The sequence below is a fragment of the Oncorhynchus mykiss genome, chromosome 9 (genome assembly GCF_013265735.2).
Source record: "Oncorhynchus mykiss isolate Arlee chromosome 9, USDA_OmykA_1.1, whole genome shotgun sequence".
NCBI lineage: Eukaryota > Metazoa > Chordata > Actinopteri > Salmoniformes > Salmonidae > Oncorhynchus > Oncorhynchus mykiss.
The window spans coordinates 34999820-35025092 of NC_048573.1; the positions used below are offsets into that span (position 1 = coordinate 34999820).

At 44.3% G+C, this 25273-nt stretch overlaps 1 protein-coding gene across 1 annotated transcript in view; it reads left to right on the forward strand.

Moving 5' to 3' along the window:
- LOC110531155 (membrane-associated guanylate kinase, WW and PDZ domain-containing protein 1) overlaps nt 1–25273 on the forward strand; it is a gene marked incomplete at its 5' end in the record, with an annotated part of 158243 nt that overhangs the window by 53680 nt on the left and 79290 nt on the right. Inside the window, 10 exons of the mRNA XM_036986939.1 lie at nt 498–617; nt 1604–1813; nt 3013–3235; nt 4240–4322; nt 6234–6269; nt 7780–7837; nt 8291–8382; nt 12358–12480; nt 13890–14075; nt 14331–14957. Coding sequence (XP_036842834.1) covers nt 498–617; nt 1604–1813; nt 3013–3235; nt 4240–4322; nt 6234–6269; nt 7780–7837; nt 8291–8382; nt 12358–12480; nt 13890–14075; nt 14331–14957 — 1758 coding nt within the window. The remainder of the gene's footprint in view (nt 1–497; nt 618–1603; nt 1814–3012; nt 3236–4239; nt 4323–6233; nt 6270–7779; nt 7838–8290; nt 8383–12357; nt 12481–13889; nt 14076–14330; nt 14958–25273) is intronic.

A 25273-nucleotide genomic window follows, 5' to 3' on the forward strand; every position in this document is an offset into this window, starting at 1 on the left:
AGAACGACAGATTTGTACCTTGTCAGCTCGGGGGTTTGAACTCGCAACCTTCCGGTTACTAGTCCAACACTCTAACCACTAGGCTACCCTGCCCCCCGAGGTGCGTCTTGGTCAACTAAGCTCGGAAAATGCCGCCTTTGCCAATCTGCCGCCATAAGCGGCCGCCTAATCCTGCCTAATGGGTGAGCTGGCCTGCATTCAACTCCCACACTTCCTGTTTGTGGGGACCTGTTCTTCTGAGTGGTTCTCTCTCAGTCCTATGATTAATGGACCTAGCTGTGTTTGAATATTTACTATATATTACTTGCTCCTTCCTCGTTCTCAATCTTGGTTTCCGCCCACAGTGAGGCAACAACATTTGTGTTTGTTAATTGAGCCCTATGTTTTGGCAAATGTAATTGCCATTGAGTTAACCACCAACAAAACTGCTCCCTCGTTTTAGGTCAAGCTGGTTGGTAGTAATGCTGATTAATGACCTTGGTTTCCTCTTTCCACAGGTACGACACGCCCCCCTCGAGACGGTGAGGTCCCTGGGGTTGATTACAACTTTATGTCCATAGAGGACTTCCTAAATCTTGAGCAGTGTGGAACACTACTGGAAATAGGAACGTATGAAGGTGAGGATGGTGATGTTGGTTATGTTGGTTTGGTGGTGGTGGTGATGATGGTAGACTGTAGGAGTGGAGAATAGGATCTTTCACCAGTTCACCAGATTCTCCTCACCTAGATTAGTACAGTGCACCGCAGTGATAAGTCTTCTGTCCTGACAGAAACTACAATCCACCTGTGTGTTGTGTGTGTGTGTGGGTTGTGTGTGTGTAACAGCGTTAATCTGCTTGGTGCCTGTACCACTGTGTGTTTGACACCTTTCTCTCTGCCCCGCAGACAATGTCAAATGCCTGTCCACAGGAGCCTATTGCCTTCCAAATACAAATACATACAAAGCAGACCTACGTACAGTGTGTCAGTGACATGACATGCAGTGGCATTGAGATAAGAGTTGCATTTTCATATCCAAAATTGTCACTTTCCCAGAGAATTGTGGATAGACTTTTTAAAGATACTTTCAGGATATACAGCTTCAGTTGTAGATAATGACATACAATTTGTGTTTTGTTATGAACATGTGTTGCTATCTCTTGGATTGCATTGTGGGAAATACATCTTAGTAACAGATCTGGCACTGACCAATGTAAGCCAGTCATTTGAATGTATACTTTAACGAGGTAAAGATTCTCTTCCCTTCTGAGCCGGTCCATTGTATTATCTGTGTATGCTCCCTGCTCCCAGACAATAGAGCTCTCCCCTCTCAGTCTATAACACCATTGGCTAGCGGGAAAAGCCTGCTTTTCCAGCAGCTGCTTATTCCCACCATTTCAGGATGCATTGTGCTCTGGCATTGTCTTTTTTTCCCCTGCGTAAGATTTAGAGATTTTATAGATCTCCTTCCTGCTATCTCTGTCCTCTGTCTCTCTTTCCCTTCCTTTTTTCTCTCTGGATCTTTTTCTTGCCCCCCTCTTTATCTCTGTTCCTCTCTCTCCCCTCCCTCTCTCTTCCTCCCTCCCTCTCTCTCAGGCATGCTAATGTCCCTCTTGTTGCCTAGGTAACTATTATGGGACCCCCAAGCCGCCGAGGCAGCCCGTGGTTGGGACAGTGATTTTCAGTAATGCTGTGCTCCTCAACGGCCCCCCAGGCTCCCAGCAGTCAACTCCCAAGCACACCAAGTCCTACAATGACATGCAAAACACCCGAGTAGTGCCTGCTGACTACGAGGATGACGACCAGACCACGGAAATGAACAACAGTTTTACAGGTGAGTCATTGTACATTGCAGTCAGACAGTTAGATACAGACGAACACTACCAAACCAGGCTGGTGTTCACTGTGGTGTGTGTGTGTTCGTGCATGTGTGTTTGTATGTGTGCTAGTATGTCTACACGCGTGAAAGAGCATGTGAGGGAGTGTGCCTGTGTTTGTGCTTTCTTCTGCTCTGTATTGCTGGGTGTCTGGAGGTTGCATCATGTCTTTGTGATGCTGATTTCTCTTTGTGTGAGTCTTAACACTGCCATCTGCCTGCGAGGAGGGGAGAAACACAGTACAAGCAGAATTCATAGGGCCTCGATCTCCTCTGTCACTCTTTCTCTCTCCCTCACATCTTTTTCTCTCTCTGTTCTACTCCTTCTCTCTTCCACTCATTTTTTTATCTCTCCCTCTTCTTTTTCTCTCTATTCTACTCATTCTTCTCTCTTCCTCTCATTTGTGTCTTCGTCTAATGCACTAATCTATCTGTTAATAGAGTGTTAATATTTCCCACCTATTTAAGGTGATGAGTATATCACTTTGTGTCTAACTAAGTTTGAAATATTGCCTATCAGAACCGGTGTTAATGTGTTTGCCCAGAAATAAAGCTAGCTGATGGGCACGGATGAGTGTTTTTCTCTCTGTCCGTCTCCCTCTCTTTGAAGTCTGTTCCATCCTGGAGAGTGTGTGAGACATTCAGTCAGTTCCTAGATGGAGGGGCTTTTTCCTAGTCGGGTGGGCGGACGGTATGAATCTATGGCCCTCTCTGTGTGTCCTGCCATCCTGGCAGAGTGGTGAATTAGCGTTTGATCACCCCTGAACGGCTCACGGATGTGAGGGAGGCCTGGAGGGAAGGGAGGAACTAGGAGTTGGGGTTTAGAGAAATGGAAGCTGACCGCTTATGCATTATAGTCATTGGGCCCCATTCCTTTTGGACCAACAGCCAGGGGGTTACCAGAAGGAGGGCGATAGGGAGGGAGAGAAAGAAGATAAAGCGGGAAGGATGTTTTGTGGTCATGATCAGGTCATGCATTGATATAATGCATACAGTCGTCTTAGCATAAAGTGTCTTATCATTCCACCTGTAGATTCACACATTCCGATTGCTGCATGAAACCTAAACCTTCCCTCTCTGTTTTTTTCGTGTTGTGCTCCTTATATACCCAGGATCCTTAGTGCGTAGTCTCTTCCCCTCTCCCTTGTTGTGCACAGGTAACTCTAGCGACCAGGACGAGAGCCGCGGCGGTGTTCTTCGGCCATATCCCGCGCGCGAGAATGCTCCGTCCTATGGTCTGAACAACGTGGCCGCCTCCACCTCGGACAACGGGCAGCAGACGCATGCCCAACCCCAGGCCTCTCCTGAAGACCCCCTGGGACCCCTGCCAGACAACTGGGAGATGGCCTACACAGAGAATGGAGAAGTCTACTTTATAGAGTATTTATAATATATCTTATACCATATACCCCACCCACCCTTAACCTGTTGCGACGAGCAAACCCGGATCCGGGATCCTATTTATAGCCTCAAGCTCATTACCATAACGCAACGTTAACTATTCATGAAAATCGCAAATGAAATGAAATAAATATATTAGCTCTCAAGCTTAGCCTTTTGTTAACCTATACAGAACATGTACTTTACAAAGTATATATGATATACCCTATACACGTCATCCTACAACCCACAATAGCTTGCATCATAGTGTACATATTCACCCTATTACCCTATGTACAGTAACTACTCTTATCTTGTACCAAGAACAGAGAGGTCTACTTCATAGACTAAATACCCAAACAGAACTCTATACTGTATACTCCCTATACTATGTATACTACTATACTATACAAGCCTCTCGTTCCTGTTTCCCTGTACTCTCCCTCCTCCTCTCCCCCAGACAGGCCTGTCATTGCTCAGTTCTCTCTAGGCCGTTAATCCTCCATAGACTGATCTCCTTAGAGATCACAGGCAGGTCAGATCACCTGACCACTTCCATGCAGCCCAGCCCTCTGTCCTCAGACCAACACACAGAGCTGGGGCTGCCTGCCTGACTAGCTGGGAGAGGATGAGGAAATGGCTGGGTGCATTCATCACCTGCATGTTGGTCTGCTTTTATTATTGGACTGGCAAAGTCAAGAGAATTGAAAGGAGAGCTTGTGTGGTGATGTTGAGGCACCAGCCACCTATTCTATACAACACGTCAGCACTGACAGGTCTCCTTCCAACCCTCTTCTTTGTGTTTCTCAATGGGGGAGAGTCTGTTTTATTGTAGAATTGATCTCTCTTTGATTTCACTTGTTTGTTTTAGCGACAAGCCTATAGACATTAACCCCTCACATCCATGTGCTGATGAGATCATTGGGCTTTTGTTGCTTTTTGTGCTTATCACCTTGACTTCAGAGCCAGTCTTTAACAGCTCTGTGTATGTGTTGTTTCCTCAGCCACAACACAAAGACCACATCGTGGATCGACCCCCGGTGTCTTGAGAAACCTCTGAAACCTCTGGAAGAGTGTGAGGATGATGGTAAGCCAGGCCCTGTGTGTGTGTGTGTGTGTGTGTGTGTGTGTGTGTGTGTGAGCTGTGTTACACTCATTTCTGTGCTGTATTGTTTACCACCTAATCTTGCACCTTGTTGATGCAATCAGTAGATGGTGCTACTGAACTCTTAGTCACAGATATAAATATGATTAAGTGTTTTTCAATAGATAGAAATAGCAATGGTGTCTTTTTGTAGGCACTACAACTCCGTCGTGGCTCTTTGGACAAAGCTTATGGGTCCATAATATTTAACCGTGGACGTATGGAGAAAATGTTCTCTTTTTTCCTTTTTGTTGGCACTACTGTTGACTCCCCCAAATGGGGATTTGTGCTCTGTGATTGGCTCAAAGTCAAGTTGTTGGCCACTGACAAGCATTACGATTCTATTAGTAGAAAGAGCAGGTTCGTTGCTGCCGGGTCGGCACGCAGCAGGTACCACTTTTGTTCTAGCAAGTATTGACATAATTAAATCACAATGGATTTGTTTCCATAATCAGCTGCCTGTGTTAGCTGCAAAATTAGTGCACTGTCCTTAGCTAGCTAGCTATGTTGCGTTGGCTAGTGAATATGCTAACGTAATCTAGCTAGCTAAACATATGGCTATGGGCTGGAACTGGCATTATGGGATTAAGGAGAGTGAATTAAATTGTTTCTACGTCATCTTGCTAGTTAGTTATCTAGCTGTGGCCATCTGGCTAGTGTCAACAAGGGCTTTCTACAAAAAAAATTACATTAGCACAGCTAGCTAGCTAGCTAACATTGGAATCTAGACCATAAACTAAGCAACACACAGACAAACAACGCTATTGCCACCTCCTGGTTTGGAGTATTTTAACAAGGCTGAGTGGTTGACAACTTAAAGGTATTTGCTGTGTGAACACAAAATAGACTGACTGCCGACACTCTGTTCAGAGATGCTAAGTACTGTTGGCAGGCAAAAGTTTGACAATCCTACCGGTGTGTCTGGCTAAACAAACCAGAGGTAACTCATTTGTGTTTTTTAGGTCCCAACCCCTTTCCGAGGGGTAGTGAGATTTGGGTTGGACCTGTACAATTGGCCAATAAAGTGATTTGAATCTCTAAAGTGGCGGTCAGTTTTCACTGGTCCTGTCATTACTTTGAGATTGGCTTTCCATCTAAGGAATTGTCTAATAGCTTGTTTAAAGATTTGTTTGTTACTCCACTGTTAAATTGTAGTTAAACAAATATCTATGTAAGAATGTGACATACATTTTGTTTAAGAACAAACAAGTAATGATAAGATGTCGGCGTGTGAATCTTGAGAACACAGGAACTGGTACTCAAATTCAGAAAAACCAATATCAGAAAATGCACCACCATATCTTAGTTTCAATATGTCACTGATTTGATGGATTATGGAACATCTATTTTTTTGTAAATACTCATTTGTGACTTAAAGATATCTATTTCTCTACCTACTTGTCTTTCTCTGTAATATTACTTTACTCCGTCTCTTTATTTCCCTTTCTTCCTCATTCTATCCCTTTCTTCCTCATTCCATCCCTTCCTTCCTCATTCCATCCCTTTCTTCCTCATTCCATTCCTTTCTTCCTCATTCCTCCCCTTTCTTTGTCATTCCATCCCTTTCTTCCTCATTCCATCCCTTTCTTCCTCATTCCATTCCTTTCTTCCTCGTTCCTCCCCTTTCTTTGTCATTCCATCCCTTCTTCCTCATTCCATCTCTTTCTTCCTCATTCCATCCCTTTTTGTCATTCCATCCCTTTCTTCCTCATTCCTCCCCTTTCTTTCTCATTCCATCCCTTTCTTCCTCATTCCATCCCTTTCTTCCTCATTCCATCCCTTTCTTCCTCATTCCATCCCTTCTTTGTCATTCTATCCCTTTCTTCGTCATTCCATCTCATCACCTTGGAGAAGAAGGGGTACATACTGAGGAACCAGACAATGAACTAGGTATGCACCTTTATTTGCTCTCTCTCTCTCTCTCTCTCGCTCTCTCTCTCTCTGTTTATGTCATTGCGTTTGCTATTGGCTGTCAAAATCTGTCCTTTTGTATACTAGAATCATCTTAGATTTTAGCTCAAATGTGATGTACTGCTTCCTTTGAACTACTGAGGGAGTGGCAGGAGTGATTTCCGTTAACGCAACAGAGCACATTAGGAATGTGTTTGGTTGGACAACTCAGGTTCATCTATGTACTTTGAGCAGCTCCACAGACTGGAAAATAGCACTGCTGATTCACAGGCCACTTTGTAGACTATTTGGCAGAAACAGACATGCTCTTGAAAGGGAATGAAATCTCTGACTCTTTCAGGGCTCTGAGTCGGGCCTATGGGCTCCTATTATTTCTGGTACATCAGAAGCAGGCAGTCTGATTATCGATTGTGAAATCCAGCCCGCTCCAAAAGTGTTTATGGGAGTTGGCAGCAGCCCACGCTAACACACGGCGCTAATGTCTTTGTACGAAATCAAATACAGTGTTGAGGAAAATGAGATGCTATCGCTTTAATAGGAGTGTGTTAGTTTAAAGAGACTTACAGCAATTTGTTTTACTTTTACTATCCCAAGTATCAATACAATAAAGTACACACACTAAAAGGTAAAACAATATGTTTTTTAGACTGTAAACTTCAAGGAGTAGGGCATTCAAGGAGTTGGTCTGATGGGGATTTGTGTTATTGGCCTCACTATTGCTCTAGGAACAATAGAGGATCAATAAGGAACAAAAGAGGAACGCCCCCTTCTTGTGCCGTGTCATGAGGATACCTGGGCTGGCTGGACAACCTATTGAGATGTACCTTTTGTGAAGTAAATCAGATGATAACTGAGCTAAAAAGTAGACTGGAGTAGGCCCTCTCTGTCAAACCTGCGTGAGGCATGCAGTTGTGTACATCTATCCTGTTTGTAGCAGTTGACTCCTTGTATAGAAAACAACCTGGTTCTGTCCTAAAGACAGACATAAAAACGACCCATCTGGAGCCATTGTGAGTGGGCTAGACCTGAACGTATGAATAGTCCATCGAGGAGGAGGCAGCAGTCAATCTCTGCAGTCTGTAATTTAGTTCAGAGACTCCCCTGACAGCTGGCTGTGTATATAGCCTGTGTGTGCCTTGCTCAACGAGGTAGAGCAAGTCGTTTGACTCCATTATTACATGCCTGCACCGTGGCCCACTGATGATGCAGAGAAAAATGAAAAAGTATGAATAATAAAGCAAAAGTCAGGTCAGGTAAACATACAGTATATTCACCTGAGAGACCTTGAATAAGAAAAACAGGACAGCGTCACCCTCGGAAAAACTTCCTGAACGAGAACACTACCCCTTATAAATACTCATCTGACCACTGAGCTCATTTGAGAATCATCACACCACACTACTCTATTCTGACCACTCTTACAACACCAGCATCTGTAGTGAATGTATCATTACAGTGATGTAACATGGCTGCTCCTACTCTGTTTCAGAGCTGCCTGCAGGATGGGAGAAGATAGATGACCCAGTGTATGGGGTGTACTACGTAGAGTAAGTTGAACACCTCACTGACACCTAACGGTTCATAGCTAGCTCTTTTCACATTCCTCTCATTTATCCCACAATAATGAATAAGACTGAATCAATTGGATTGATTGTTATGCGCCAGCATATTCATATAGTTTACTGTAAACTGCGTCATTTCAGCTGGACTAGCGCTTTCCTCTCTCCGATTTGACCGCACATTCTGACTTTCAATGGCTAGCTGTCAGACCTGTTATAAATTCAATGTTTTATAACAGGTTTGAATCTATGTAGATTTAACTGAACCTGGACTCCATTTTGTGTGGCCAGTGTGTTTTATGCGGTTATCACTGAGGTGGAGGGATTTGAGAGGCTGTGAGCCAGAGGATGTCAAACACTGTGTACGGCCATTTATCATGGTGACAATGAATCTCTTTTTCTCTCTCTGTCTCGCTCTCTCTCTTCTCCCCCTCTCTCCAGTCACATCAACAGGAAGACCCAGTATGAGAACCCCATAGTGGAGGCTAGGCGCAGGATGCAGCTGGAGCAGCAGCAGCCGCAGCCTCCTGAAGGTGAGCGGTACATTCGAGGTTCGTTTCCTGCCCTGGCAAGGCACCATTTCTTTCTTTCTTCATGTCTCTCTGTCTCGTCTTGTCTGTGTCTCGTCACGTCTTGTCTCATGTCTTGTCCTGCAGGGTTGGGGTCTATTCCATTTGAATTCAATCATTCCAGGAAGTGAATTGAAATCCCAGTTCATATTGAAAAGTTGCCATTAAAAATGGGTGTCACATTTCAGTTCCTCAGAATTGGAATTTCAATGAATTATCCTGGATTTGACGTGGAACTGACCCCATCCCTGTTGTCCTGTCCAGTCTGTGTTTGGGTACTTATTAGTTTGTTTAAAGATCATTAAAGCATCATTATCATCCTTTCAAGGCATGTACTGTAGCATTTGCTTATTTGTCATCAGAGGCTTGGAGCTGTCGATGCTGCCATCTACTGTATGTGCAAACTGCTGCTGATATCATGCTTATCTCTAACCCTAACTGCTGCTGATATTGTCACGAACCGGCTCAAAGCCCGTAACAAAAGGAGACAACGTGGAGATAAGGAGTAACAAAATATATATTTATTAAATAAAGCAACTAAGGAAAATATACAATGGTGTGTGTAATCAGTAATCAGTAGTGTAAGTGAGTGTTTTGCATGCATGAATGTGATAATGCAGGGTGTTGAAAGGTGCCAAAGCAAGCAAACAAAAGGCCACCAAGAACCACAACACAATCTACAAAGGTGTCTGCATGGAGAGAGTCTCCTCCATGAATGTGGAAGAGGTCTATTTATCCTGGGAGACACCTGGCCCAGGTGAAGCTGACGACCCTCTCAACTCCGCCCACCGGCATCCTAATAAGGAAACAAGAACAAAGACAGAATACGGCAGACAGACAGAGTGGGAGGGTCGTCACAATATCATGCTTATCTCTAACCCTAACTGCTGCTGATATCATGCTTAACCCTAACTCAAACTGCTGCTGATATCATGCTTATCCCTAACCTAACTTCTGCTGATATCATGCTTATCTCTAACCCTAACTGCTGCTGATATCATGCGTATCTCTAACCCTAACTGCTGCTGATATCATGCTTATCCCTAACTGCTGCTGATATCATGCTTATCCCTAACCTAACTGCTGCTGATATCATGCTTATCTCTAACCCTAACTGCTGCTGATATCATGCTTATCTCTAACCCTAACTGCTGCTGATATCATGCTTATCCCTAACTGCTGCTGATATCATGCTTATCTCTAACCTAACTGCTGCTGATATCATGCGTATCTCTAACCCTAACTGCTGCTGATATCATGCTTATCTCTAACCCTAACTGCTGCTGATATCATGCTTAACCCTAACTGCTTCTGATATCATGCTTAAGCCTAACTGCTGCTGATATCATGCTTATCCCTAACCTAACTGCTGCTGATATCATGCTTAACGCTAACTGCTGCTGATATCATGCTTAACCCTAACTGCTGCTGATATCACGTTTAACCCTAACAAATGCTGATATTATGCTTAACCCTAACAAATGCTGATATCATGCTTAACCCTAACTGCTGCTGATATCATGCTTAACCCTAACAAATGCTGATATCCTGCTCAACCCTAACCCTAACTTCTGATGATATCATGCTTAACGCTAGCCCTAACTGTTGCTGATATCATGCTTATTCCTAACCCAAAAAGCTAGTTATATCATGCTTAACCCTAACTGCTGCTTATATCATGCTTATTCCTAACCCTAAATGCTACTGATATCATGCTTAACCCTAACAAATGCTGATATCATGCGTAACCCTAACAAATGTGGATATCCTGCTCAGCCCTAACCCTAACTGCTGCTGATATCATGCTTAACCCTAACTGCTACTGATATCATGCTTAACCCTAACTGCTACTGATATCATGCTTAATCCTAACTGCTGCTGATATCATGCTTATCCCTAACCTAACTGCTGCTGATATCATGCTTAACCCTAACTGCTGCTGATATCACGCTTAACCCTAACTGCTGCTGATATCACGCTTAACCCTAACAAACGCTGATATCATGCTTAACCCTAACAAATGCTGATATCATGCTTAACCCTAACTGCTGCTGATATCATGCTTAACCCTAACAAATGCTGATATCCTGCTCAACCCTAACCCTAACTTCTGATTATATCATGCTTAATGCTAGCCCTTACTGTTGCTGATATTATGCTTATTCCTAACCCAAAAAGCTAGTTATATCATGCTTAACCCTAACTGCTGCTTATATCATGCTTATTCCTAACCCTAAATGCTACTGATATCATGCTTAACCCTAACAAATGCTGATATCATGCGTAACCCTAACAAATGCGGATATCCTGCTCAGCCCTAACCCTAACTGCTGCTGATATCATGCTTAACCCTAACTGCTACTGATATCATGCTTAACCCTAACTGCTACTGATATCATGCTTAACCCTAACTGCTGCTGATATCATGCTTATCCCTAACCTAACTGCTGCTGATATCATGCTTAACCCTAACTGCTGCTGATATCATGCGTAACCCTAACAAATGTGGATATCCTGCTCAGCCCTAACCCTAACTGCTGCTGATATCATGCTTAACCCTAACTGCTACTGATATCATGCTTAACCCTAACTGCTACTGATATCATGCTTAATCCTAACTGCTGCTGATATCATGCTTATCCCTAACCTAACTGCTGCTGATATCATGCTTAACCCTAACTGCTGCTGATATCACGCTTAACCCTAACTGCTGCTGATATCACGCTTAACCCTAACAAACGCTGATATCATGCTTAACCCTAACAAATGCTGATATCATGCTTAACCCTAACTGCTGCTGATATCATGCTTAACCCTAACAAATGCTGATATCCTGCTCAACCCTAACCCTAACTTCTGATTATATCATGCTTAATGCTAGCCCTTACTGTTGCTGATATTATGCTTATTCCTAACCCAAAAAGCTAGTTATATCATGCTTAACCCTAACTGCTGCTTATATCATGCTTATTCCTAACCCTAAATGCTACTGATATCATGCTTAACCCTAACAAATGCTGATATCATGCGTAACCCTAACAAATGCGGATATCCTGCTCAGCTCTAACCCTAACTGCTGCTGATATCATGCTTAACCCTAACTGCTACTGATATCATGCTTAACCCTAACTGCTACTGATATCATGCTTAACCCTAACTGCTGCTGATATCATGCTTATCCCTAACCTAACTGCTGCTGATATCATGCTTAACCCTAACTGCTGCTGATATCACGCTTAACCCTAACTGCTGCTGATATCACGCTTAACCCTAACAAACGCTGATATCATGCTTAACCCTAACAAATGCTGATATCATGCTTAACCCTAACTGCTGCTGATATCATGCTTAACCCTAACAAATACTGATATTCTGCTCAACCCTAACCCTAACTTCTGATGATATCATGCTTAATGCTAGCCCTAACTGTTGCTGATATTATGCTTATTCCTAACCCAAAAAGCTAGTTATATCATGCTTAACCCTAACTGCTGCTTATATCATGCTTATTCCTAACCCAAACAGCTAGTTATATCATGCTTAACCCTAACTGCTGCTGATATCATGCTTGCTAAGTGTTGGGACCACTGAGACACAGTGTTATGATAAAACGTCATGTAATGTTAAAACATCTTACAAATACATGTCTCTCTCATTGTATAATTTACTAGGTTAGAATAAACGTCTACTTGCCAGTTATTGTGAATAATTTGTTAGTCTGTCAATGATTTTGGGTGTATATTGTATATGTACTAACTGTGTAGAGCAAGTTTGAGTGAGCAAATGCATGAATGTGATGCTTATGTGTGTGTGTGTGTACCTATGTTTGTATTTTCTGTATCGTGGGTGTGCGTCTGCGTGTGTGTCTGCGTGTGCGTGTGTGTGTGTGTGTTTGTGTGTGTGATTTCACAGTCCCTCTGTGTCTCTCTCTCTGTACAGAGTGGATAGAGGAGCACTCCTCAGCTGGTGCTCCCCTGGCCAACTATGCCAATAACCACCTAGAGACGTACCGCGACCCGCAGGTCCCGCCCCCGCTGCCCCCTGCTCTGGGAGGGGCCAAACGTGAGTGGGGTTACACCTAAAGGGTTCTACCTGGAACCAAAAAGGGTTCTTCAAAGAGTTATCTTATGGGGACAGCCGAAGAGCCCTTTTAGGTTCTAGATATCACCTTTTTTTCTAAGAGTGTAGCAATGATTAAGTGGAGCAGACACGGTGCGCTCGCGCTGTAAGGGGACATGGGCTGCTCTGATAGACAGACTTGATCATCTCTCCATCAGTAGATGATGAGACACATTTGATAGAAGTACCGAAAGTAACAGTTCTAGTATCGAAAAAGTAACAAAGTTTCAGTGTACCGTGTGTAGTGTAAATTTCCTGTATTTACCAAATCATGAGAGCAAACCACACACAAGTCAGAGTTATCATAAAGTCCATCTTTCATTATATGAGCTCCATCACAACCCTGTGACTCTCAGATCAATTCAGTGTCTATAAATGAATTCTCTGAGAGTCCTTACACATTGCAACTGATATCCTTTATAGCAAAGACACACATAGCCAGACAGCATTGGCTATCATTCAGCTTTGTCTCCTAAACTATGTTCTTATCTCGCTCTCAGGACCATAAAACAAAACCTCATCAACAGGCATATATCAAATACACCCCTCCTGGACAAGATCACAGAGACACAGTGACTGGCACACAGACATTGTGGAGCCAAGAGATAATTGGTTCCCCCTCAATCATCCCTTAAAATGGTTTAAAATATATGTTTACATATGAAAACAAGCTTGACCTCTCCCCTCTCTGCAGCCCAAGTAACTGAAACCTGACAGAGAACAGATAACTGCAACCAACCAACATTATTATCCAAAAATAGACATTCTAATGACATATCTCACATAAGCATGCAATAAAATAAATAAAACATATTATTTATAAATGTTACCTAAATAATTCTGATTCTGCCACGACACGTGCAACACACATGCATGACCAGGCACAGACCAGGCGACCCTCATGATCAAGGGTTACCATATAATGTCATTAACCTGTCTATCAGCCCACACGTTCTTTAACCATAATGAAAGCTCTATGTATTTCAACTAGCTATGACTCATTCGTTATTGATGGATCACTAGGAAATGTATATTAGCATTCTCTCCTGGCAACCATTTTACTGTTTTCACTGATTAATGAAATGGTGATCATTTTAATAAATACAGTATATGGATGCTAAGGGTGGTGGATAGACAGACAGACATACAGTGCCTTCAGAAAATGTTCAAACCCCTTGAGGCTGTAACACAACAAAATGTGGAATAAGTTCAAGGGGTATAAATATTTTCTGAAGGCATAGGTAGACAAATATGGTGAAGTAATACATGACTAACTGACCCATACAGGCAGACAGTCAGACAGAGATATGTAGATATGTTCCAGATAATGTTCCTTTCCCTGTGTTCTATAGGAGAGAAGCCATTCTTCACACGGAACCCAGCAGAGCTGAAGGGAACTTTCATCAACACCAAACTGAAGAAGAGCCGCCGCGGATTCGGCTTCACCGTAGTTGGGGGCGATGAGCCGGATGAGTTCCTGCAGATCAAGAGTTTAGTCCTGGATGGTCCTGCTGCTGTGGATGGGAAGATGGAGACAGGTGCAGTACACCGCTTCAGCCCACCGAGGGCACTGTTTTGCACCATTTATATAGGAAGCATTTGCCCCATTCCTATGGTGGTTGAAGTGATTGTGTAAGCTAAGAGTTAAACATATAGGGGCCGTACAGTATGTCACGTTACTTGCACCCTACATAGTACATTAATTGTATTACTTACTGTGATACTAATGTGCTTGTAATCCTGTTACTGTGTTACTAACTGTCCTCTCCGTCTCCCTCCCTCCCCTCCTGTAGGTGACGTGATAGTGAGTGTGAACGACACCATCGTTCTGGGCTACACCCACGCCCAGGTGGTGAAGATTTTCCAGTCCATCCCGATCGGCTCCATGGTGGACCTGGCCCTGTGCCGCGGCTACCCCCTGCCATTTGACCCTGACGACCCCAACACCAGCTTGGTGACCTCCGTGGCCATCCTGGACAAGGAGCCCATCATCGTCAATGGCCAGGAGAGCTACGACTCTCCGTCCAGCCACGGCAGTCAGACCGGAGGGCCTGTTAACGGGATGAGGGAGCCGCGGGCCCACAGTCCCTCGGCAGAGGTGGTGTCCAACGGCTCTCACGGCTACTCCTCCAGCGACGTGGTCACCCTGGCATCATCCATCGCTGGGCAGCCAGAGCTGATCACAGTGCACATGGAGAAAGGCGATAAGGGCTTTGGGTTCACCATCGCTGACAGCCTGACGGGAGGGGGTCAGAGGGTGAAGCAGATCGTGGATTACCCCCGCTGCAGGGGCCTGAAGGAGTCAGATATTCTGATGGAGGTGAACAAGAGGAATGTCCAGAACATGAGCCACAACCAGGTGGTGGACCTGCTCAGCAAGTGTCCCAGAGGGAGCGAGGTCACCATGCTGGTGCAGAGAGGTACGTAGTCCACTGATCATGGTCAGGAGGGAGGCAAAGGAGGAAAGGGATGGAGGGATGGGATCAAGATGTGTCTGGTCATGCTGATATGTCAACCGCCCAGAAGGGAGCGGGAAGGATGGCGGTGTGTCACCAGAAAAGGCATAGTGTCTGGCTAACAGCATGAATAGCTAAGATGAAGGGAAAGAGTGAGTAAGTGGATGAATAAAGGAGGGAGTGGGTGTAACTTTGAGAAGGAGTGAGAGCTGAAGAGAGTAGGTGATCAGATGAGTGAGAGCAGGATTTGGTGGTAGGGTGGAGAGCAGGGGCAGGATGGACGAAGAGACAAAGAAGAAGAGAAGATGAGAGCGTTAGGTCAGGGACTCTTATCTGTCATGAATATGGATGGGAAGTGACTCCGCTGAGACAGCGCTAGTCTCCGTGTGTTCTGTCAGGTCAATCTGTGAAATAGGCCCTCCTGCCTTTCTCTCTCTCGTCTTTTTCTATCTATTTCAATTATTATTTTTCACTGGTCTCTAGCTCTCAAACTTTTTTTTATCTCACTCACTGTCTTTCCTATATTCTTTCTCACTTTATATCTCTCTTACACAATCTCTCACCCTCTCTCTGTCTGTCTTCATCTCTGGCTCTGTGTTTGCGTTGCTTAGAGTATTATTGGGTGTTTTAACAGTGAGAGGGCTCAGCCAAAGACGCTGTCTTACTCTGATGAAAGTGTCTTGTTTTTCAATTACCATGGGAGAGAGAGAAAGAAAGTGGAAAAGAGATAAAGATTGGAACACAGGGTAAGGTGGAGTGAAAGGAGAGGAAGGGATAGGTAAAGCGATACATAGAAGAGAGAACAGCCATTGATTCTGATTAGAGGAATAAGTGAATGGGAGGCAGAGCTAGTCGAGGCCATTAGCAGCAGAAGAGCTGTTTTCACACATCATTAATGTCTATGATTGACCTTCCTCTGTCACTACAACCCAGACCATCTTTCAAACATGAATAACCACTGGAGATTAAACATAATAGGCCTGCTCAAAAACGTTGGTAGAGGAATGAAGTTGAACCTATAGGTGCATCTATACAGTCCTGGCCAAAAGTTTTGAGAATGACGCAAATATTAATATTCACAAAGTTTGCTGCTTCAGTGTCTTTAGATATTTTGTCAGATGTTACTATGGAATACTGAAGTATAATTACAAGCATTTCATACGTGTCAAAGGCTTTTATTGACAATTACATGAAGGTGATGCAAAGAGTCAATATTTGCAGTGTTGACCCTTCTTTTTCAAGACCTCTGCAATCCACCCTGGCATGCTGTCAATTAACTTCTTGGCCACATCCTGACTGATGGAGCCCAATCTTGCATAATCAATGCTTGGAGTTTGTCAAAATTTATGGGTTTTTGTTTGTCTACCCGGCTCTTGAGGATTGACCACAAGTTCTCAATGGAATTAAGGCCTGGGGAGTTTCCTGGCCATGGACCCAAAATATCGATATTTGTTCCCCGCCACTTAGTTATCACTTTTTCCTTATGGCAAGGGGCTCCATCATGCTGGAAACGGCATTGTTCGTCACCAAACTGTTTCTGGATGGTTGGGAGAAGTTGCTCTCGGGGATGTGTTGGTATCATTCTTTATTCATGGCTGTGTTCTTAGGCAAAATTGTGAGTGAGCCCATTCCCTTAGCTGAGAAGCAACCCCACACATGAATGGTCTCAGGATGCTTTACTGTTGGCATGACACAGGACTGATGGTAGCGCTCACCTTGTCTTTTCCGGACAAGCTTTTTTCCGGATGCCCCAAACAATCGGAAAGGGGATTCATCAGAGAAAATGACTTTACCCTAGTCCTCAGCAGTCCAATCCCTGTACATTTTGCAGAATATCAGTCTGTCCCTGATGTTTTTCCTGGAGAGATGTGGCTTCTTTGCTGCCCTTCTTGACACCAGGCCATCCTCCAGAAGTCTTCGCCTCACTGTGTGTGCAGATGCACTCACACCTGCCTGCTGCCATTCCTGAGCAAGCTCTGTACAGGTGGTGCCCCGATCCCGCAGCTGAATCAACTTTAGGAGATGGTCCTGGCGCTTGATGGACTTTCTTGGGCGCCCTGAAGCCTTCTTCACAACAATTGAACCGCTCTCCTTGAAGTTCTTGATGATCTGATAAATTGTTAATTTAGGTACAATCTTATTGGCAGCAATATCCTTGCTTGCTTGTTTTGTGCAAAGCAATGATGACGGCACGTGTTTCCTTGCAGGTAACCATAATTGACAGAGGAAGAACAATGATTCCAAGCACCACCCTCCTTTTGAAGCTTCCAGTCTGTTATTTGAACTCAATCAGCATTACAGAGTGATCTCCAGCCTTGTCCTCGTCAACACTCACACCTGTGTTAACGAGAGAGTTACTGACATGATGTCAGCTGGTCCTTTTGTGGCAGGGCTGAAATGCAGTGAAAATGTTTTTTTGGGATTCAGTTAATTTGCATGGCAAAGAGGAACTTTGCAATTAATTGCAATTCATCTGATCACTCTTCACAACATTCTGGAGTATATGAAAATTGCCATCATACTACAAACTGAGGCAGCAGAATTGTGAAAATTAATATTTGTGTCATTCTCAAAACCTTTGGCCACCACTGTACATTAAAACCTTACTCAACAGCGTTCTTACCCTACCGTGTTAAAATAATTTGCTAAGTTTTTTGCGAGGCTAGAGCAAGAGACAAACTGTTAATGACAACCAAATCCATACAGTTTGTAAAAAGACACTTATGTGGGTTAAGCCCCCATAGTTGGTGTAATTGCTAACCCTGCCCTAGATCCCTACTAGCTGAGGGTGGGGATATGCAGGCAGCATCCATTCTGATTTCTAATGAGTTGACCTTGTGTGCCTGGGCTGAAATGACAGTGCTGTATTGTGTTAAATGTCCGCATCATTATTGGCCTCTTCCTTAGCATAGAAGGCAGGTGACCATTACACTAGACCCATGTCAGGGCCTGGGTCAGTTTCCTGCTGATGAGGTACTGAGAAACTGTGGGCTTGTGTTAACTTTGTTATGGAGGATTGGATTGTCTTTGAGGCTGTGAGCAGGTCAGCAGAGCAGCAGATTGATGTTGTCGGTGAGGAGGGAGCTGCAGCTGTCTGGCTGGCTGTCAGAGGAGGTGGATGCGGTGACCTTTCTGGTGATTAGGAGCCATAATGCCTCATAAACCACAACAAACAACACATTTAGAGGGTCAGAGGAGCGGGAAGGAGGAGGACAGGGTAGTCAGGAAAGAGAATAAGAGGGAGGAGTCAAAGATGGGGAATGTCCAAGGTGTATGTGTTTTAGAGAGGAGAGTGAGGAGAAGGCGGATAAGGAGACGAGAGAAAGGGAGGAGGAGGAGACTCAACAGGGCTCAATGGCAGGGTCCAAAATTTGGCTTGTTTACTCAGGGTTCAAGACTAACTTTTTCCACTGATGGCACTGATGCTTCCAACTTTTTCACTTGATTGCACCAGCAAATTATTCAGAACCAAGCTAATAATGACTAGACATATTTAAAATTAGCAAGGCTTTGCTGGGCTTGACATTCAGGTAAATTTGCCAGTGGCACACCGGGACATTGCCAACTGAAAGATACTGGCCTGAATAAAAAGAATACTGGACTGGGAAAGTGAATTATATTATCTTTAATTTGCGGGCTGAGAAAGTACCCTATAGCCTATAACAACCTACCCTTCATACACAAATAATTACATTTGAACTTGACAATACTATCTTTACATTGATTGTTTGGAGGAAAATGTTTTACTTTTGCGCAATCAATAAAAAAGTGTTATTGTTAGCAATTTTGAACAGTCACTAAAGTTGTAAAAGTTGTATAAAATCAGTTTTATCTTTTGGTAAAAAAAATCCTGGTTTCTGAGTATTCCTAATTTGTTTAGGTTTTCACTATCAAAATCAAACTTTATTTTCTAGGGGGAAAAAATTTGATGTTTTAAGTCCACAACAATGCTTAAACCACATCAGGAGACCACTTTTGTTTTCGGTGAACAGCAAAAATTGGAGGTTGTAGTTGCCCTTTAACTCAATTGCACACCTAGCAAGAGACCATTGTGTTTGGGTAGCAGTGTTTTTGTACTGTACAATTTACAGTGCAGGCTACGTGTTGTAGCAGAGTTTGCAAAACAATGCCCCGTGATACAAATCATCATGATATCATTCTGCCACGTAGGCCTACTTTTTAGTCAACATTTAATTGGGAAGTTTTTTTGGGGAAAGCCTTAGAAAACAGCACATGATGACTGAGTTTGGCCTCCTGAGTGGCACAGCAGTCTAATACACTGCATTGTCAGGAGTCCGCTAACCTGGAGTCCAATCAATGAGACGAGATTGGAGATGTTGGTTAGAGCTGCCTTGCCCTATAAAAAACACTCACAATTTGAGTTTGCTATTTACAAGAAGCATTACCTTATGTGAATCATGCCTCGAACAAAAGAGATCTCAGAAGACCTGAGATTAAGAATTGTTAACTTGCATATACCTGGAAAGGGTTACAAAAGGATCTCTAAAAGCCTTGATGTTCATCAGTCCATCAGTCCGAGCTCAACGGTTCCTTGACTGGAGGTTCGTAGCCGACGCCTTCCCCCGAACACAGATGAGCGACCTACTGTGCGTCACCAGGGCATGGCTCCTAACCGACGTGTCCACCCTCTGCATCCTCGACAAAGTGGTCCTGGATCGTTTCTTACAGGCGCTACCCTACGACATGAAGAGGGCAGCGAGTCTATGCGCGCATCAAACCTTGGAGGGCCTCCTGGAAGAAGTGACGACGCATCATAACACGCAGGGCCAAAGGACCGCAAACCCGTGGAGAAATGGCTGGGGTAAGGCCGACTGTCCCCGCGAACCCCAGGTAGATGGAGACCAAAGGAGGTGTTATGAGTGCGGCGCCCGGGGGCACATTGCCTGGAATTGCCTGGCTCGAGAAGAGTTGATGCCATCAGCGAGCCCCGGCGGCGAGGCAGGTCACGCCATGAGCTATGTCAGCTCCTGTTGGGTGCACTCTAAATCAACTGCACCCATGGTCCCGGTGAAGGTTGACTGACACAACACGAAAGCGTTATTGGACTCCGGAAGTATGGTTACTCTCGTAACCACGAGCCTGCTTAACCAGGATACCGAAAGGGGTAGGAGGATGTCCATTTCTGTGTTCACAGTGACACAAACTAGTATCCAACCGTATGGACCTCCATCGTGACTCCACAAGAGAGCTGCCAGGCGACGGTGGGTGTAGTGCCCGTGCTGCCGGTACCTCTCCTAGTGGGACGGGATTGTCCACTGTTCGTGGCCCTATGGGGGCACGAGTTGAGGAAGAAGGTATGAGCCGGCCGAAAAAGAGAGCGGGGATGACCAATAGCCTGTGCGGCCCGGAAGCAACCGGTTAACCAGCATGGGTCTACGGCTTTGGAATCGGAGTCGGAGGGGGCACCGGAACCGGAACCCCCTGGGGAACCCCTGGAGGAAGAGCCCATCTTCCACCTCCTAGATTTCGAGGGGCCAGTCGAGACCACCGCTGGGGGTCAACTGAGGGGACAATTCCGGACGGCCCAGTGGGAGGATCGGAACTTGAAAACCGCCAAAGCCCAAGTGATAGCGGTGGATGGACAGCTACTTCCGGGTGTGAGTGACTGGCGATACCCCATTTCCAAATCAAGAATAACCTTTTTTATCAGGTGTCACGCCAACAGGGGGAACTTCGAGAGGTATTGTAGCTGCCCCGACGGTACGCGGGGATCGTTCATCAGCTGGCCCACACCCACCTTTTTGGGGAGCACCTGGGATTGTAGAGGACCCGGGAATGGATCGCCGCCCGGTTCCACTGGCCCGGGATGAGGAGGACCGTGGGAGACTACTGTTGCAGCTGCCCGGAGTGTCAACTCACGCCCCCGAAAGTCCACTTCCGAAGCCCGTTGGTCCCCCTTCCGATCATCGGGGTGCCCTTTGAATGCATCGCCATGGAAATGGTGGGAACCCTGGTAAAAATACCACGAGGACACCGGTACATCCTGGTGATAGTAGATTATGCCACCCGGTATCCCGAGGCCATTCCCCTATGGGAAGCAGTATCCAAAGGAATTGCCCGGGAGCTGTTCCACCTCTTTAGCCGGGTGGGCATCCCGAACGAGATCTTGACCGACCAATGTACGGAGTTTATGTCCTGCCTCATGAAAGATTTGTGTGCCCTCCTGCAGATCAAGCAGATCCAGACCTTCGTTTTCCACCCGCAGACGGATGGGCTCATCGAGCGCTTTAGTAAAACGCTCAAACAAATGCGCAGAAGGTCGTCGAGCAGGACGGGAAGAACTGGGACCAGCTACTGCCCCACCTGATTTTCTCAATCTGAGAAATACCCCAATCCTCCATTGGGTTTTCCCCGTTCAAGCTCCACTATGGAGGAGGCCACGCGGCCTACTGGACCTCGCGAAGGAGGTGTGGGAAACCCAACCGACCCCATTACGCAGCATGGTAGAGCACATGAAGACGATGAGGGAGCGGATGACAGCCATATGGCCCGTTGTGAGGGAACATATGGAGAAGGCCCAACACGCCCAAGCCCAGGTCTACAATCGGGGAGCCCAGCCCCGAGAATTCCAGGTGGGAGACAGGGTGTTCTTCTTGATCCCCACGACGGCCAAAAGTAAGTTCCTGGCAACATGTCACGGACCATATGAGGTGGTCGAGAAGATGGCTGTCAATTATCGCGTACGGCAGCCGGGGAGACGGAAACTTCAATAGATTTACCACGTGCACCTGTTGAAGAAGTGGCATGAGAGGACAGCCTTGGTCGTGTTATGGTCGGGACCCAGGATGCCAACGGGACCAGTGGTGGTCCCGAGCAATGAGGACCTCGACCCGGCCCAGAAGCAATAGCTCAGGGAGCTACACGGCGGTGTTCCGACTGTCCTCTCTGCTACTGCCCAGCAAGCAGTACCGGAGTGCCACGTCTGGGACCAAAAGGAACCTGAACAGCTTCTACCCCCAAACCTAAAGACTGCTGAACAGTTAGTCTGGGTAGCCTTTTGATTATCTACATTGGCCCCCTTTATTATTTATTTAATTTAATTATTTAATTATTTTTGCACTGATTCCCTTGCAATGGCTCTATGTACACTCACTAAACTCTACCCAAACACTCACATATACTACAGTGACACTCCAACACACACGCACACTATGTACAGTTGAAGTCGGAAGTTTACGTACACTTAGGTTGGTGTCATTAAAACTTGTTTTTCAACCTCTCCACCAATTTCTTGTTAAGACACTATAGTTTTGGCAAGTCGGTTAGGACATCTACTTTGTGCATGACACAAGTAATTTTTCCAACAACTGTGTACAGACAGATTATTTCACTTCGAGTGCACTGCATCACAATTCCAGGGGGTCAGAAGTTTACATACACTAAGTTGACTGTGCCTTTAAACAGCTTGGAAAATTCCAGAAAATGATGTCATCGGTTTAGTAGCTTCTGGTGGGCTAATTGACATCATTTGCGTCAATTGGAGGTGTACCTGTTGATGTATTTCAAGTCCTACCTTCAAACTCAGTACGTCTTTGCTTGACATCATGGGAAAATCAAAAGAAATCAGCCAAAAACATTGGAGACCTCCACAAGTCTGGTCCATCCTTGGGAGCAATCTCCAAAAGCCTGACGGTACCACATTCATCTGTACAAACAATAGTATGCAGGTATAAACACAATGGGACCATCATACCATCATACCGCTCAGGAAGAAGACGCTTTCTGTCTCCTAGAGATGAATGTACCTTCGTGCGAAAAGTGCAAATCAATCCCAGAACAACAGCAAAGGACCTTGTGAAGATGCTGGAGGAAACCGGTACAAATGTATCTATATCCACAGTTAAATTAGTCCCAAGAAAGAAGCCACTGCTCCAAAACCAGCATCATGTTGTGGGAGTGCTTTGCTGCAGGAGGGACTGGTGCACTTCACAAAATAGATGGCATCATGAGGTAGGAAAATTATGTGGATATATTGAAGCAACATCTCAAGACATTAGTCAGGAAGTTAAAGCTTGGTTGCAAATGGTTCTTCCAAATGAACAATGACCCCAAGCATACTTCCAAAGTTGTGGCAAAATGGCTTAAGGACAACAAAGTCAAGGTATTGGAGTGGCCGACACAAAGCCCTGACCACAATCCCATAGAAAATGTGTGGGCAGAACTGAAAAAGTGTGTGCAAGCAAGGAGGCCTGCAAATCTGACTCAGTTACACCAGCTCTGTCAGGAGGAAAAGGCCAAAATTCACCCAACTTATTGTGGGAAGTTTGTGGAAGGCTAACCGAAACGTTTGACCCAAGTTAAACAATTTAAACGCAAAGCTACCAAATACTGATTGAGTGTATGTTAACTTCTGACCCACTGGGAATATGATGAAAGAAATAAAAGCTGAAATAAATCATTCTCTCCACTATTATTCTGACATTTCATATTATTAAATTAAAGTGGTGATCCTAACTGATCTAAGAAAGGAAATTCTTTTGACATGATTTCATGTCAGGAATTGTAAAAAACTGAGTTTGAATGTCTTTGGCTAAGGTTTATGTAAACTTCTGACTTCAACTGTACGTTCATACAGACAAAACACACGCACACTCACACAAATGAATATTCACACCACACTCATGCATAGACACACTTTCACATGTGCTGCTGCTACTCTGTTTATTATATATCCTGATTGACTAGTCATTTTTACCCCTGCACGTTGACTTGGTACTGGTACTGCTTGTGTATACCCTTTCCTTTTTTATTTAGCAATTATTTTCTTACTTTTAACTATGCATTGTTGGGAATGGACTGTAAAGTCTACACATGTTGTATTCGACGCATGTGACCAATACAATGAGATGTTATTTGATCTGTGAGTCATCAATCTGTTCTGAGAGTGAGTGAGATGACTGAAAGCACAATGTCACAAGAAACACAAGAGATGTACATCATGACGACAAATCAATACCTTCATAACCAGCAGTTGTGAAGGTAGGCAGACAACAGCCATCTAGCATCCTCTATGACTTGGTCTCATTTGAGTTAAGACTCTGGTTTGGATACTGAAAGTATTTATTAAAACGACTGTGCCGTTAGCATTATTATTTATATATATATATATATATATATATATATATATATATATATATATATATATAAAACATTTTATGATGATACAACAGTTCAGCATTATTTGAGATGTGCAATTATGTCATAGTCATCGCTAAACATTGCCAGAAAACATTTTATGATGATACAATAGTTCAGCATTATTAGAGATGTGCCATGTCATAGTCATCCCTAAACTTTCCAGAAAAGGGTTTATGATGATACAATAGTTCAGCATTATTTGAGATGTGCCATGATGTCATAGTCATCCCTAAACATTGCCAGAAAACTGTTTATGATGATACAACAGTTCAGCATTATTAGAGATGTGCCATGTCATAGTTATCCCTAAACATTGCCAGAAAACTGTTTATGATGATACAACAGTTCAGCATAAATAGATTGTGCCATGATGCCATAGTCATCCTTAAACATTGCCAGAAAACTGTTCTATTTGTTTATGATGATACAACACTTCAGCATTATTAGAGATGTGCCATGATGTCATAGTCATCCCTAACCATTCCCAGAAAACTGTTTATGATGATACAACAGTTCAGCATTATTAGAGATTTGCCATGTCATAGTCATCCCTAAACATTGCTACACAACTGTTTATGATGATACAACACTTCAGCATTTTTAGAGATGTTCCATGTCATAGTCATTCCTAAAATTTGCCAGAAAACTTATTATGATGACACAACAGTTCAGCATTACTAGAGATGTGGCATGTCATAGTCATCCCTAAACTTTTCCAGAAAACTGTTTATGATGATACAACACTTCAGCATTAATAGTTATCTGCCATTGTAACGACCCTGGGTTTATAAGCGCAGAAATCGACCCTGCCACACGTGCATGCTTTTGCGGCACAGGCAATAGCGTGCCGGACCTCGGGCTAGAAGGTCGAGGGTTCGATACCTGTTCGATACCTGCTCCCTGGCTGTCATCATTTATGATGATACAATAGTTCAGCATTATTAGAGATGTGCCATGTCATAGTCATCCCTAAACTTTCCAGAAAAGGGTTTATGATGATACAATAGTTCAGCATTATTTGAGATGTGCCATGATGTCATAGTCATCCCTAAACATTGCCAGAAAACTGTTTATGATGATACAACAGTTCAGCATAAATAGATTGTGCCATGATGCCATAG